At 40.5% G+C, this 13,339-nt stretch overlaps 1 protein-coding gene across 2 annotated transcripts in view; it reads right to left on the bottom strand.

The window, feature by feature from the left end:
* The window catches only part of COPG2 (COPI coat complex subunit gamma 2), a 117,384-nt gene that overhangs the window by 82,300 nt on the left and 21,745 nt on the right, over positions 1 to 13,339 (bottom strand). Inside the window, exons 5-9 of one of the 2 annotated variants that reach the window (XM_047695710.1) lie at positions 12,454 to 12,533; positions 4,417 to 4,492; positions 2,805 to 2,897; positions 1,398 to 1,484; positions 200 to 357 (exon numbers count right to left, since the gene is read on the bottom strand). In XM_047695710.1, the coding sequence (XP_047551666.1) occupies positions 200 to 357; positions 1,398 to 1,484; positions 2,805 to 2,897; positions 4,417 to 4,492; positions 12,454 to 12,533 (494 nt within the window). The remainder of the gene's footprint in view (positions 1 to 199; positions 358 to 1,397; positions 1,485 to 2,804; positions 2,898 to 4,416; positions 4,493 to 12,453; positions 12,534 to 13,339) is intronic. The other variant, XM_047695711.1, reaches the window with a different exon arrangement.

Consider the following 13,339-nt stretch of genomic DNA (forward strand, 5'->3'; position numbering starts at 1 on the left):
ATACCAGAGTATACATTAAGGTAAATTTTAAAAAAAGGTTGCATTACTTAGAATCCCATGAATTTTCTTTATTTGGAAAACACCAAATCCGCCTGTAAAATCAGCACTACCCCCCAAAAAAATACATGAAGGAAATAAACTCGGAAGTAGGTTAACCCAGCAAACAGAAAATAACTGGGGTTTAGGTGAAGACACTTACCCCTCTTCGTTTTCTTTTAGTAAGCGACTGGCAATTCGGATCAGCATGCAGTAAGCAAACTGTGATTTGAGACCAGATTTAGTAAATTTATTCAACATCTTAGAAACAGCAAGGCGATCATTCTTTTTGAGGTGATACAGGACTCCCAGTGCATGGTACTGAAGAACAAGAAAAACGATGTCACACACAGAAAGCTGAGGAGAGAGAGGACAAACTTCCAGGAAAATCAAATCATATGGCCCTAGATTTTTAGTAAAGAGATACCCAAGTGAAATGTACACCAACAGAGTATCTTTTTCATACTGAATCAAACACAGGCAAGACTGAGAGGATAAGAGCTTCACCCCCAGAAATCAAGGACTCAGATTGGACCAGTGGTATTAAAGAGGTGACCTACAATCCGAAGATGGCTCTAGAAGGTTCAGCGTGGCCCCACACATCCTTAGGACAAAGGCTCTTGGGTCCCAGGCTTTACCAGTGTCACAGGTGTCCGTTAGTGGCTTTAAGTCATCTGTGGCCATGTTAGTAGTTAAAGGAGTAAACTCCTAAAGCAGACTTAAGGAGTGTAATTATCGTGGTACTTTGTGTAAAAACACAGTAAGAGTTAAAAGAGCGAGAATGTTCGTTGAGGGAAAAATTACTACTCTGTTTCCTCATAACTGAATATGCTAACGTGAGAAATTGTAAACACTGAAAGGGGATGAATACGTATCCTCTCAAGTACACAAAATTGCCAGTTAAAATTTTAATCTTATTCCTTTTAATTAGGAACTAATGAGTATCAAAAAATCTTCCCAAGAAGGTTTTTAAGTTTCACAAACTAAAAATTACTCTTCATTGTTTGTTTAATGTCTACCATAACGAAGTTCTGAAAAGCCTAGAACTGGGACATCCTTCACCACAAATTATTTTTCAAATAAAGGTCGGAAATGCAATATGAAGGACCTTTGGAATGAGCATCTCCAACCACCACTGAACATAAGAATCTTTCTTGAACTTTCCTACAGCTTTTATGAAACACTAGCAGGGCCTCAGACAGTAATTCTAATCAGTGGGATACGTACTTGAGAATACGTACTAATAAGCTGCTCTGTATTAGCCTTTAGCGAGTACACATCTGGGGAGTCAACACATTGCCCCTAAGATGGAGGGTTAAAGAAATCTGGTCCCAAGACACAGTGTGACTCGATGGTGGTACCTGGACCATAATGTTGTCGCTGGAAGCGGCTTCTTGGGCTTCGTTGACCCAGCGCTTAACCACATCATGGCTTATCTTCATCATGTGCTAGACACAGAGCAAAGTAAGAGGACATCATGCACAGTGACTAGAGGTTTGCAAGCATGAACTGGTTTTCTTAGAAAATCACTAACAGACATTTCCAAATGAAAGAGAAAACTCTGTAGCTTTTAGGAATCTATTTCAAATTTCTACTCCCAAGGCAATTAATAAACCAGAAACTTTCTCCAAGATGTTGGGGTGGGGGTGGAGGGGTCGCTGAGAGACATGCTTGAAAAGGACGCGATGAGAGGGGAAGGACAACAAAGGAAGGGCTAGTGACTAGAATGGTGCTTAAATAATGTTCGCATTCTAGGTTCTACTTCCAGGAAGTAGAACTCAACTGGAAGGGAAAAAAAGAGAAAGAGAGAAATAGTACTGATATATCCTCTGCTTGACCAATTATATTCCAGACCCATAGCCTCTTCTGGGTCTGACCTGATCCATTCACACAGGAACAACCGATTCTCATCAAATGCAATGTGATAAGGCTGTGATGAATGCATTTTGTTTGGATAAACAGGAGAAAGAAAAGGTATTGCTGAAACAAAGACCACTTTCCGGTAAAAAATTTAGAAGTGGGACAAGAGGCTCTGGACTGAAGGACACCACACACACTATGGAAAGTAGAGGATAAAGCGGCAAGAGGCAGAAGTACAGGTCACAACGATTTAAAAAACAAACAAAAATTTTTTTAAAAATCAGCCAATGTCTTGCCTGTCCACCACTTTCCCTTATCACCATCTTCATTATGTATACAACAGAACTCTAATTACCAAAACCTTTCAACATGAAGATTTCCTGGTTTTGTTTTTTTTTAAACCAAGATTTAATGTACATTTAGCCTTAAAATGTGGAACATATAAAGATTTCATGCTGAATAAATGATATTCATTAAGCCAAAAAAGGAAAAAAGGAGGAATTTACATAAGTTTTAGGTACACTGTTTGAGATACAAATATCCAGATTTTATCACTGAAGAAAAATCTCAATTGTGTTTCTTCATCAGGAACTTCAACTGAATCTGGAACTCTTTCACACCTTGATTAGAAAGAAAACAAAACAAAAACCTAGAGAAATAGAAACTATAAGTTGACTGGCTGCTGAGACAGTAAGGACTTTTTAGAGACCTGTACAGCATCATACCAAGAGGGAAAATTGCACGTTTTTAACTGCTCATTTTAACTCTCCTCTGATAAAACCCTCCAGGATAAAGAGTGATGTATGTACATTTTGTGAATGTTTCATTTGTGAGAGAATCGCAGTAATACTTGGTTTTTGTGGTAGAAACTAACGGCCGCTAAGGCAGGCGGCTGCTCGCTCACTTACTAAGGAAGACACCAGTGCGGAGCTGGATACGCTGGAGACTTTATCCACGATGGCCTGCTTCATGTATCTCTCGATGGCCTGCAGCATTGTTCCCTGGTAACGCGCATAAAGAAAACGCTGTTGAAGCAAAACATTTTCACCCCAAACTACTGCTTCAAAGTAATTTACAAAAGCAGTCATCTATTTGTTTCTGTGCCAGTATTTAGAAAGCATTAAAAGGATTATCATATAATAGAGTAATCCTACCCCAGAGGGCAGGACCCAGACAAAAATCTACAAAGAGGAATATTTAAGTGTATATGGAAGGAAAAAAACCGTTCAACAATGACATCAACAGTCTCAAAGTGGAGAATCCCAGTTTGAACAAAGGTGTAAAGAGAGGCTCCACTTACTCAGGGCGGTTATAAAAGAAATTCCTAGATGGGGATGGAGCTGTTTTGAAATTCTGAAGATGCCTCTGTATGAAGGGGATGTATTTTGTTTGGGTTCCACAGAGTCCTCTCAGTCAAACGGGACCCCTGATTATTTCAGATACCAAAGAATTCCCTGTTACTGTACTACTACAGTAAGCCCTCACTAGGAAATCCCTTGAAAATAAAGTTCTTTTTAAATTTAACTGGAGGAAAGCGGAACACTGGGAGGCTGGTAGCAGATGAAGATGTGTAAACAGACGGAGATCAATACTCAGACAGCCTTATTGCCGGCACTGCCTCGGTCGCGTCTTCTGTGATCAATTTAAATACGAAAAACAAAAACCACCACAGCCAAACAGCTGAGCAGCAAAGAACATTGTACCATTTCTACTACTCCTCTTAGCATCCAGATTTACCATTTGCTGTTATACAACCTTTAAAAACTTGATAAGACTGTAACCATCCACATAAAACATACCCAAGCATGGATAGAGCTGAAATATTATTTGATATGCTTGGCAATGCCCAGCCTGCCCTTCCTTTTAACCTTTCCTACTCAGAGTTCCTAGAAAGGGACAGCCTAATATACTCTATAACCTCATCCCTCCAGATGTCAGGGATGGAGTCAAGGTTAAACACCTGACTCACATCTACGTAGCTACACGGCCATAGGCCGGCCGATGGCGAACCAGGTTCTCTCCACTATTTCAGTGAGGAGGCCTGAGCCTGGTAAGCTGATGGATCACAATCGTAAATATCCTAGAAATCTTGCTGCTGGGTTCCTCAGAGATGTCCTATTTCTTGCTCTGGCATCTGATGTAAGCTTCACCTCAAATTCTGAAAGATCTACTCCCTATAATAAAGTTAAAAACAAAAACAAAAAAAACTAAATTCAAATGGGTTTTGGTCTCCTGCCAGCAATGTTCCCCGACTAGGACAAAATTCCATGAGGGCACCAAAAAAAAAAAAAAAAAAAATTCCATGAGGGCAAATAGAGAGAGAAAGAGACCAATCTAAATACATAAAAGGAAAAGACAACCTGAAAGAAAAAAAGCCTGGAGGCACAAAAGCCTTTCTGGTGGTTTCTGTAATACCGAAGACTCACACAGTCAGACTAAAGAATCCTATTACATGTACACGCCCACCTGTAGATAAACACACTGTCCCTTTTGATGCTTCAGTAAACAAAGAGAACTTACATCAGTGATTCTGCAGAGAGCCCTGATGGCTGGGCCTCGGTACACATCTTCCTTTCCAGTCATGTCCTTAGTCAGACTAAGAAAAATCAAATGAGGTACCATGAAATCAATTAACACTCTCCTGTGGAGTCCACCCCCAGCTAATTCCCATTGTCCCCATAATTATCTTAATGCAGCGATTCATTCAGCAAATATTCACCGAGTGTCTTCTGTGGAAGAACATTAAACCTATTGGGTAGAAGGCTCTTAAAGCCTAAGTTTAGAGCAGCAAGCAAAACAAAGTCTTCGCCTTCACGGAGCTAACATATTAATGAGAGGGGAGATAATATACTTTATCACATAAACAAAATATATAACTTTAGGTGCTTGTAACTGGCCTAAAAAGTAACGACAATGGTGAAATCCCCAACTCCTAAAAACCCATCAGACTCCTTAAAAGACATGGACTAAAATGATTAACTCTCGAGGTCATGCTCTCTCTCAGGAATGGCTTCCTAAAGCGACAGTTGTCAGTGGCTTCAGACCTTTCTACTGCGTTTCAGAAATAAGCAGAAGAGTTGGACGGAGCTACTGAATTCCATGTCCATACTTTAAAGAGGTTTTTAGCCCTTCCTTACACGCTGTTATTCACCCTATCTTCCTGTTCCCCAAACCGACTATCCATCCCCTCCCCTTCACAGGATCCAAAACAGCCTACAACTCCAACTTGCTCCATCAGGTTGCCAAGAGGAGAAAGTTGTGAAGAACTGATAGTCCTTCAATTTCTTCATTTTTTTTAGTTACGGAAGTATTTTCATGTAAGAGTATGCATTGAAAACATTCAGAAAGGCATAATATACAGTCGAAGCCTTGCCTCACCCACCCTCGCCTATAGTGCCGCTCAACTAAAGACAATCATTGTGAACAGTCACTTACGTTTTCTTAAGGAACTTTTAAAAAATATATAAAACCATAGAGACATAAAAACACATGCAGGTGAATCTCCACTCTTCTGGCACCTCCCTTTTTCACTTAATATGTCTTAAGAAGCTTTCCCTATTGGTAGATTTTTTCTTTTCATTTTAGGTACTTATATATTTTTAAATATCCAAATGTATACCTAAAATATCATTTTAATAGTGGCACAGATTTCCACTATTGGGATATAAATAATTTATCAACCAGTCTTTTTCACAAATATTTGCATTTTTCCAATTAGATAGAAATTGTGGCTTGGCAGGTTCAGTTCCTTCTGAGGTCTCTCTTCTTGGCTTCTGCATCGCATGAAAGCAGCCATGCAGAAGACATTAAAAAAAAAAAAAAAAAAGCATGGCTGTGTTCCAATAAAACTTTATTTACAAAATGAGGTGGCAGTTTTAGCCACGGGCCAAAGTGTGCTGACTGCTGCTCTGCGCTTCTCTCTTAGTTTGAGCTGCCCTGACAAAGGCTTACAGACAGGTAGTTTATTTGGGGATGTGTTCTGAGGGAAGGGAAGTGAAGACAGGGAGGTGAGCAAAAAAAGAGGGAAATTAATACAAAGAAATTTTTTCTAGTGGGTCACTGCCGCCGCAGGCATGAAAAGGAAAGAATTTACCTGCTAGGTCTCAGCCACTGGTGGAGAGTTAAATCCAGAGTGTTAACTCCCCGTTGGGTTAAATTCACATGTTAACTCCCACAGGTGAGTTCCAGGTGAGTGCCCAAACCGGAGCGCCAGAGAAACGGCAGGGCAAGAGGAGAAACACAAGGCGGGCACAGCGTATGCCTGGAGTGAGGCACTACCGAGGCCAGGGAGCCAGCCCCTGCCCGGAGCAGCGGACCACAAGTGCAGCAGGGATCAGAGGGAAGCCCTGAGAAAGCGGGAGGTGGCTCAAAAGCAGCACCCAGAACCGTCCATCTTTTGCACCCCTCAAATTTGAATGTGTCCTCCAGGAAACTGAACCGATCACCGAGCCTCCAAGATGGTAACCATCCAATCTTTCTACAAGATGCAGGAAAATGACAGGCATATGGTACAATCCTTGCTGCTACGACCCATTCCAAAGCCGTAACTGAGGTTCACCATCTCCTTCCCATAATCACTCCTCCTGTATCTCCCTCGCTCTCTGCCAGCACCTTAGCGCTCTTGGTCTGGTGTCTGGTAAGTGGCTCAAACATTTACTCCAAGGGATGTGAGCTCTTTGTTGGGAGATTTTAGCGGGGGTGGACCACTGGTTGTTCCCTATTCTCTATTCACCACTGTCTCAGACATGAATACACCAAAATATACTCCATACCTTGAATTCTAGATACAGTCCTCTCTTCCATGTTTGTATATCAACAAGCCTAGCTCCAGACCATTATCAAGGTCAATTACCTCTATGGTAACTGAGGACAGCAGCTCCTTCTTTTTTTTTTTTTTTTTTACCTGCTGGTAAATAATCCACTACATAAATAATCCATAGTGGCCTAATAGTAGTCATCATTTCCAATGTGCAATCAGGCTCCCTGTCTGCCCTAGGACTTCTCTGACACTGGACCGTGGGGTAGGTGCCTGTGGTTGCCAACCGGTCACTGAGACACACAGATCCAGAAGCGTGGGGTATTTCTGGGCTGAAGGCAAGCTTCAAACAGTGGGAACCAGGAGTCAATGGGAAGTCCTACTTCCACCTCTGGATTCCTGGACCCACATATTATATTTCTTGGTACCATACACTACATTGACCATCCACTTAATGCATAGGCTGCATCCTAGAGGAGAATTTTCTATCTCTTTCCATCTCTAACCTACTACCCCAGCTGAGCATTCCATAGGTCATCCCACCATTGCATCAGGCTGTCGGCTCCTAGGTGAAACAGAATATGGTAACACTACTGGATCTCTTAAGTCATGAGCCTACAGTCACACCACTTTTGTCACAAAAGGAGTGGCAATGTTGTGTAGGATACCATGGACATAAGAAACTATACCACTAAGACCTACCGAAAACCCCGGGCTCATCTTCTACGTAGTGCTTCTGCCACGTAACTAAAAGAAACTATGTAGTCAAATTTTTTATCAGTCTTTTCTTTCACTGCCTCTGGAATTATAGTCCTAACAAAGCTTTCCCCTACAACAAAAATAAAGAGGAATACACTCATGTTTTCTTTTGGTACCTGCAGGCTTCCATTTTTTAAATTTATATTCCTTATCCATTTAGTTTGTGTATAGGATGTGAAATATGGATCTACTTTTATTTTTCCAAGTACTACTCAGTTGTCCCAGCATCATGTATCAGGAAATACCTCTTTACCCCAGTGATCGGAAATACCACTTTGGTGTACACTAAATTTCCACATGTATTTGGGTCTAATTCTATGCTTTCCATTTGTACCAGAAAATTCTGAAAATGTCAATCAGTATGGCCAAGGTGACTCATTACAGAGTCATCACACAATTTTATTCCAGGGTCTATCCATCTGCCAGTATCACACTGTTAAGTGTTCAGGTCTTAATACTGCATGGACCAGTAGGGCTTACAGTTTTTCTACAGTTGTTTCCTGGCTACTCTTAAATGTTTGTTTTTCCACACAAACTTTAGTACCAACTTTTCTAACTCCATAGTATATAGCCTGTTGATTTTTCACCGAGATTGCCCTAAATATACAAATTAATTTAGAGAGCACTGAAATCTTTGTTTAATTGATCTATGCAGAAACATTTGTTCAAGCAAACTTTGAGTCTTTCAGGGCTTTAAGTTATTTTTTCCTCTTATAAGTTTTCTGTGTAGGTTTTTCTAAGGTGATTGTATCAATCTATTTCCCACCTACAATATACTTGGTGATTTTGGTGTCGTCAGGTTTTGTTATTTTAACAGATTCTAGTGGGTATGGAAGATATCTCACTGAGGTTTTAATCTGCATTTCCCTCAGGACTAATACTATTAAGAACGTTTCCATGTATTTATAGGCCATTTGTATACCATTTTATGAAGTGTCTGCCTTCATATTTTCTTAATCTCCATGGTTTCTCAGGTCACACAACAGTCTACATATGCAGAGTGGTCATCTGCTCTATTAGAGTTCTATTCCTGCTGGAACAGAGGACCATGATTAGTGGCTTCAAATAAAAATTTACTGTCTTACAGTTCCGTGGATTAGCAGTCCAACATAGGGCTCACGGGGCTAAGGTCACTGTGGCAGCAAGGCCGCAGCCATCTCACAGGTACAATACATTCACCCCACGCCAAGATTCCCCCCCAGATCTCAAGGCATTACAGCACCAACTCGAAGCCCAAAAGCTCACTGAAATCCCACGGACTCAAAAATCCTGACCTTATCAAAAATCAGCTCAGTTAGGTACAGGTAAGAGTGGGTATACTCTCTCCTGAACAGAAATTTCTCTCCACCTGTGGGCCTGTGAAACTAGAAAACAAGTTCTCTGCTCCCAGAATACAATAGTGGGGCTATCACAGGATAGCACTTAGACTTTCCTGTTCACAAGGAGAAAATGGAATGAGGGGGGGAAAAAAAAGTCACTGGTCTCAAGCAATTCTGAAATCCAGTCAGGCAAACTGGCACAGGTTTCAGCTGCTGGGTAGAATTCTCCACGGTTCCCAGCCCCACGCTATGGGCCTGTACCCCTGCCCTCAGAGCCATCCGTCCTTTCTGTGAGGGTGGCATGGGTTTAAAGCTGAGCAGTCTTCTCGGCTGGTATCCTGTTGGGAGAATTTGGGACCCTGACAACCTTCTTTCACTTTGTCTCCCTCCATCCCTTTCATCCAGACTGGCTGTGGTGCTGCTGCTGTAAGGGTCTCACGAGCCTTCCGGGACCCCACAGACAGGCAGGGCCTCACTCCCTCAGACGAGGGCCTCCACCACAGAACTTGCCTAAGGAGGCCCATCTCTATTTCTGGCTTCTGCTTAGATGCCGAGGGAATCTATGAGTCACACTTCTGATCTCTTAGGAGTGTTGTGTGTGAGTGAAGACTCTCTGACCTTTTCATCTTTCTGAGGTGTTAGCAAAAGGCTGCAGAGTAACTCCTTTGACTTTTCCTGTAGAGCACACTTTCTTACTGAATGGCTTGATTTTTAGCATCCTTTGCCATTTTGGTAGGCTGAAAATTTCCCACATCAGGAATTCTTATTTGGGAGCAGGGGGTACGATTGACATAACCTATCTGTTTCAGGTGCACAACACAATGATGTATTCATAAAGAACTCCCGGCTCTTTAACAGGTGTCTCAATTCATTTCTCTACTCTCCACTTTTACTCTAAGTGGTAAAAAGAAACTAGGCTGCACCTTGACATTCTGGAAATCTCAGTTAAACAGCCAAGCTCACAAGCCCTGATTTCTATATAATCATGGGACACAATCCTACTAAGCTCTCTGCCACTGTAGGACAAGGGTCCCATTCCCTCCAGTTGCTAACACCTTCCTCATTTCCTTCTGAGCCCTCCCAGTAGCAACTTTAGCGTCCATATTTCTACTAACAGTACGTTCAAAACATTGTGAGCGTTCTCTATAGGGATAAGTGCTTTCTCTACTCTGCTCACTTCTTTCTGATCTGCCAAGGTCACTGACATCCAGCTTTCCACTAACACTCTGTTCAGGGCAACGTAGGCCTTTTCTGTCATGTTACCCAAATTCTTCCAGCATCTACTCATTGCCCAATGGCAAAGCCACTACCACATTTTCGGGTATTTGTTATAGCAGTGCCCCACTTCTGGGTACCAAGTTTTCCCCCCACAGCTTTGAAATATAATTAGCATGTAACATTGTACGATTTTAAAGTACACAATGTGTTGATGTGATATTTACATGTTACAAAATCTATTCATTTTCTATAGCTACTGTAACAAATTACTACAAACTTAAAGATGAAAGAACACAATCATTTATCTTAAAAGTTCCATAAATTAGAAATACAACGCGGATCTCACAGGATAACATCAAGGTATCCAGGGTTACTTTCCTTTCTGGAGGCTGTAGGGGTGAATCCATTTCCTTGCCTTTTCCAACTGCCAGAGGCCACCCACATTCCTTGGCTCATGGCCCCCTTCCTCCAGCAACCTTGCTTCTGTGACCTGCTTCCATCGTCCCATCTCTTCACTGACCCTTCCACTTCCTTCTTCCGCTTTTAAGGACCTTTATCCTTATCGGGGCCCACCTGGATAATCCACCCTGTTCCCCCTACCTGCTTATTAGCAACTTTACTTCCCCTCTGCAGTGTAATGTAACATATTCCCAGGTCCTGGGACTTAGGCCAGGGATATCTTCGGGGGGCCATTATTCTGCCTACTACATCTACTAATCCCTTAAAATGAGCCAGAAGAAAACCTTAATTCAGGGCAGTCTAACGGGATTCCAAGGAAGTACTAACAGCTAAACAAACAAAAAAACCCTAATCTATTTTTAATTTTTCCAATATTCAGTGAGTATAAGCAATCTAAGTGAAGATTTTTCTTTCGTTACTTGTGGCAAATATTGTTAACTAACTAATCTAATACCCATTTTCAACCCCTTCTCCTTTGCCTGCCCCTACTACTTGGCCTTTAAAAGCGAAATATTCACTTTTCTGGTCCTAACGAGAGTCGTATAACACAGCTGTGTCAAATGAAATCTACAAATTGCCTTGGGAAAAGCTACTGCATACCTGATGAAAGAGGCAGATGGTGCTGGCCCTCACTGGCCCCCTTCCCGGTACCCCTCCCACCTTGAACGGTGCCCTGCCGGTAATTCAGGCATCTATTTTGCAATAATGTGAAATTCAAGAGATACCAGAGCTCACACACTGTTGCACGACTGAACCAACACTAGCTACCTTATCCCTAGTGACTATATCTGCCTTTCTGTTATTTTCAGCTGAAAGCTTCATTAATTGAAACTTATTCAAGACAACTGCTGGTTAAAAACAAGCACCCTCCTCCAATATTGATGTTGTTGTACAAAGACCAAATTCACTTAAATGAATTACAATTAATAATTGGGTTATACATCCTCACTCTAGGACATTGGGAAATTCTCAAAATTTTAAAGAAAATAAATACCCACAATCCCAGACACCAGAGATAACTTACTGGTTATCATCGGTATATTTCATCAGTATATATCATTGGAATATTTCCATCCATATATTTTTATCTATGTACATAAAGCATTTTTTAAAGGGAGACTATATAACCTATAAGGCTTGAATCCAACTCTCATTCAGCACTTTATGAGGACTTTTCCATATCATTAAAGATGTCTCAAAAAATTAAAATAATCCCACATAATCTGATTATAACATGGTTAATTACATATAATTATATATACATAATTAAATTCACCAACAGCAGACATTTACATTGTTTTACCCTTTCTGCTAGTGGAAACAGTACTGCAGTGAGTATTATTATATATAACTCTTCCTGTGCTATCTCTGATTATGTTTTGAGCATAGTTCCATCGATGTGATATTACTGGGTCAGAGGGATAAAGCTTTTCAAATGTTCAACATTTGAATGCTGTCAAACTACTTTCTAGAAAACCCGAATCAGTTTATTATTCTGCCTCCTATTATGTACAAAATACCAGTCTCCCTTATAAGTACCTACTGCCTTTTTTCTTTTTTGCCAGTTTGATGGGTAAAAATCTTATAACTCATTTGCATTTTTAATTTACATTTTTTGATTACTAGTGAGAATGATTAAAAACAATCAGATCCTTTATACTGATTGTTCTATGAATTATCACTTGGAATTTTTTTTTGAAGTACACGAGTTCTTTACATACTGTATTTACGAGCCTTTTGATATGCTTATTGCAAATATTTTATGTCAATGCATCATTTACATTTTGGGTGCATTCACATATCATGATGAACATTTAAAAATGTATTAGCAAATCTAGTAGCATTACCCTTTGTGACTTCTTTACTTTATCAGATAGGCCTGGTTTTCACATGACGACAACCACATTCTAGGAAAGAGTGCTGTAAGATTTTTTTAACTCCTATTTGCTTTCTTACAGTCAAAAAGGTAAAATTAATAGAAAAAGAACAACAAATATTCCATGAAATACATAAGTGCCTCATGTTAGGTTCTGACCATTCACACACCTGCTTGTGACAATTATCACGTCCTCAGCGATTGTAGCCATTTCTTTGATGGTAAGGTAGCACATTCTTCTCAGTGTTTGCTGAAAAATTATTTATAAAAGGCAACAGGTTATTCATGAGGAAATGCTTCTTTAAACTCTTGAAATGAGGGACCCAAGTAGATATATTTAGAAGGTTTTGGGTTTTTTTTTAAAGATTTTATTTATTTGACAGAGATCACAAGTAGGCAGACAGGCAGGCAGAGAGAGAGGGGAAAGCAGGCTCCCCGCTGAGCAGAGAGCCCGATGTAGGGCTTGATCCCAGGACCCTGAGATCATGACCTGAGCTGAAGGCAGAGGCTTAACCGCTGAGCCACTCAGATGCCCCTAGAAGGTTATTCTTAATAAGATTCTCATCTACTCAAAAAATCCTTTTGAAAATATCTGGATGAGAAAATATTCAGAACACTGTTGTTTCCTAAACAAGGAAATGAAGCACTGATACAGTGAACAACATGTAGGTAAAAATTTTAAGATTTAAACTAAAAATTTAAAAATCCTATTGATGCAGAGATCCAAACTTTGATGGTGTGAATCCAAAGACATAGGTTTCCCCAAGTGTGAAAGACTTATCCTGGAAAATGTATTTTTACAAATTCTTTAAACATATGGATGGAGAGACATTAGACTCTATATCTCCCTCAGTCCAGCATATGCAGATGTTTTTCGTTGAAGTATTTGTGCTTGTATAACCAACTTCCATTTTCAATTACCAAGCTATTTCCGTCCAAAGTAACTGTTCACCTAACGACAGTAAAGTTTCATCTACGCTCCTCCTCACCTGGTCTCTGGTTTATTCATACACTATGGACCCTGGTTCCTCCAGCCTATCTAGCCTCATTCCCTAC

Source organism: Lutra lutra, chromosome 11 (assembly GCF_902655055.1).
Source record: "Lutra lutra chromosome 11, mLutLut1.2, whole genome shotgun sequence".
Lineage (NCBI taxonomy): Eukaryota > Metazoa > Chordata > Mammalia > Carnivora > Mustelidae > Lutra > Lutra lutra.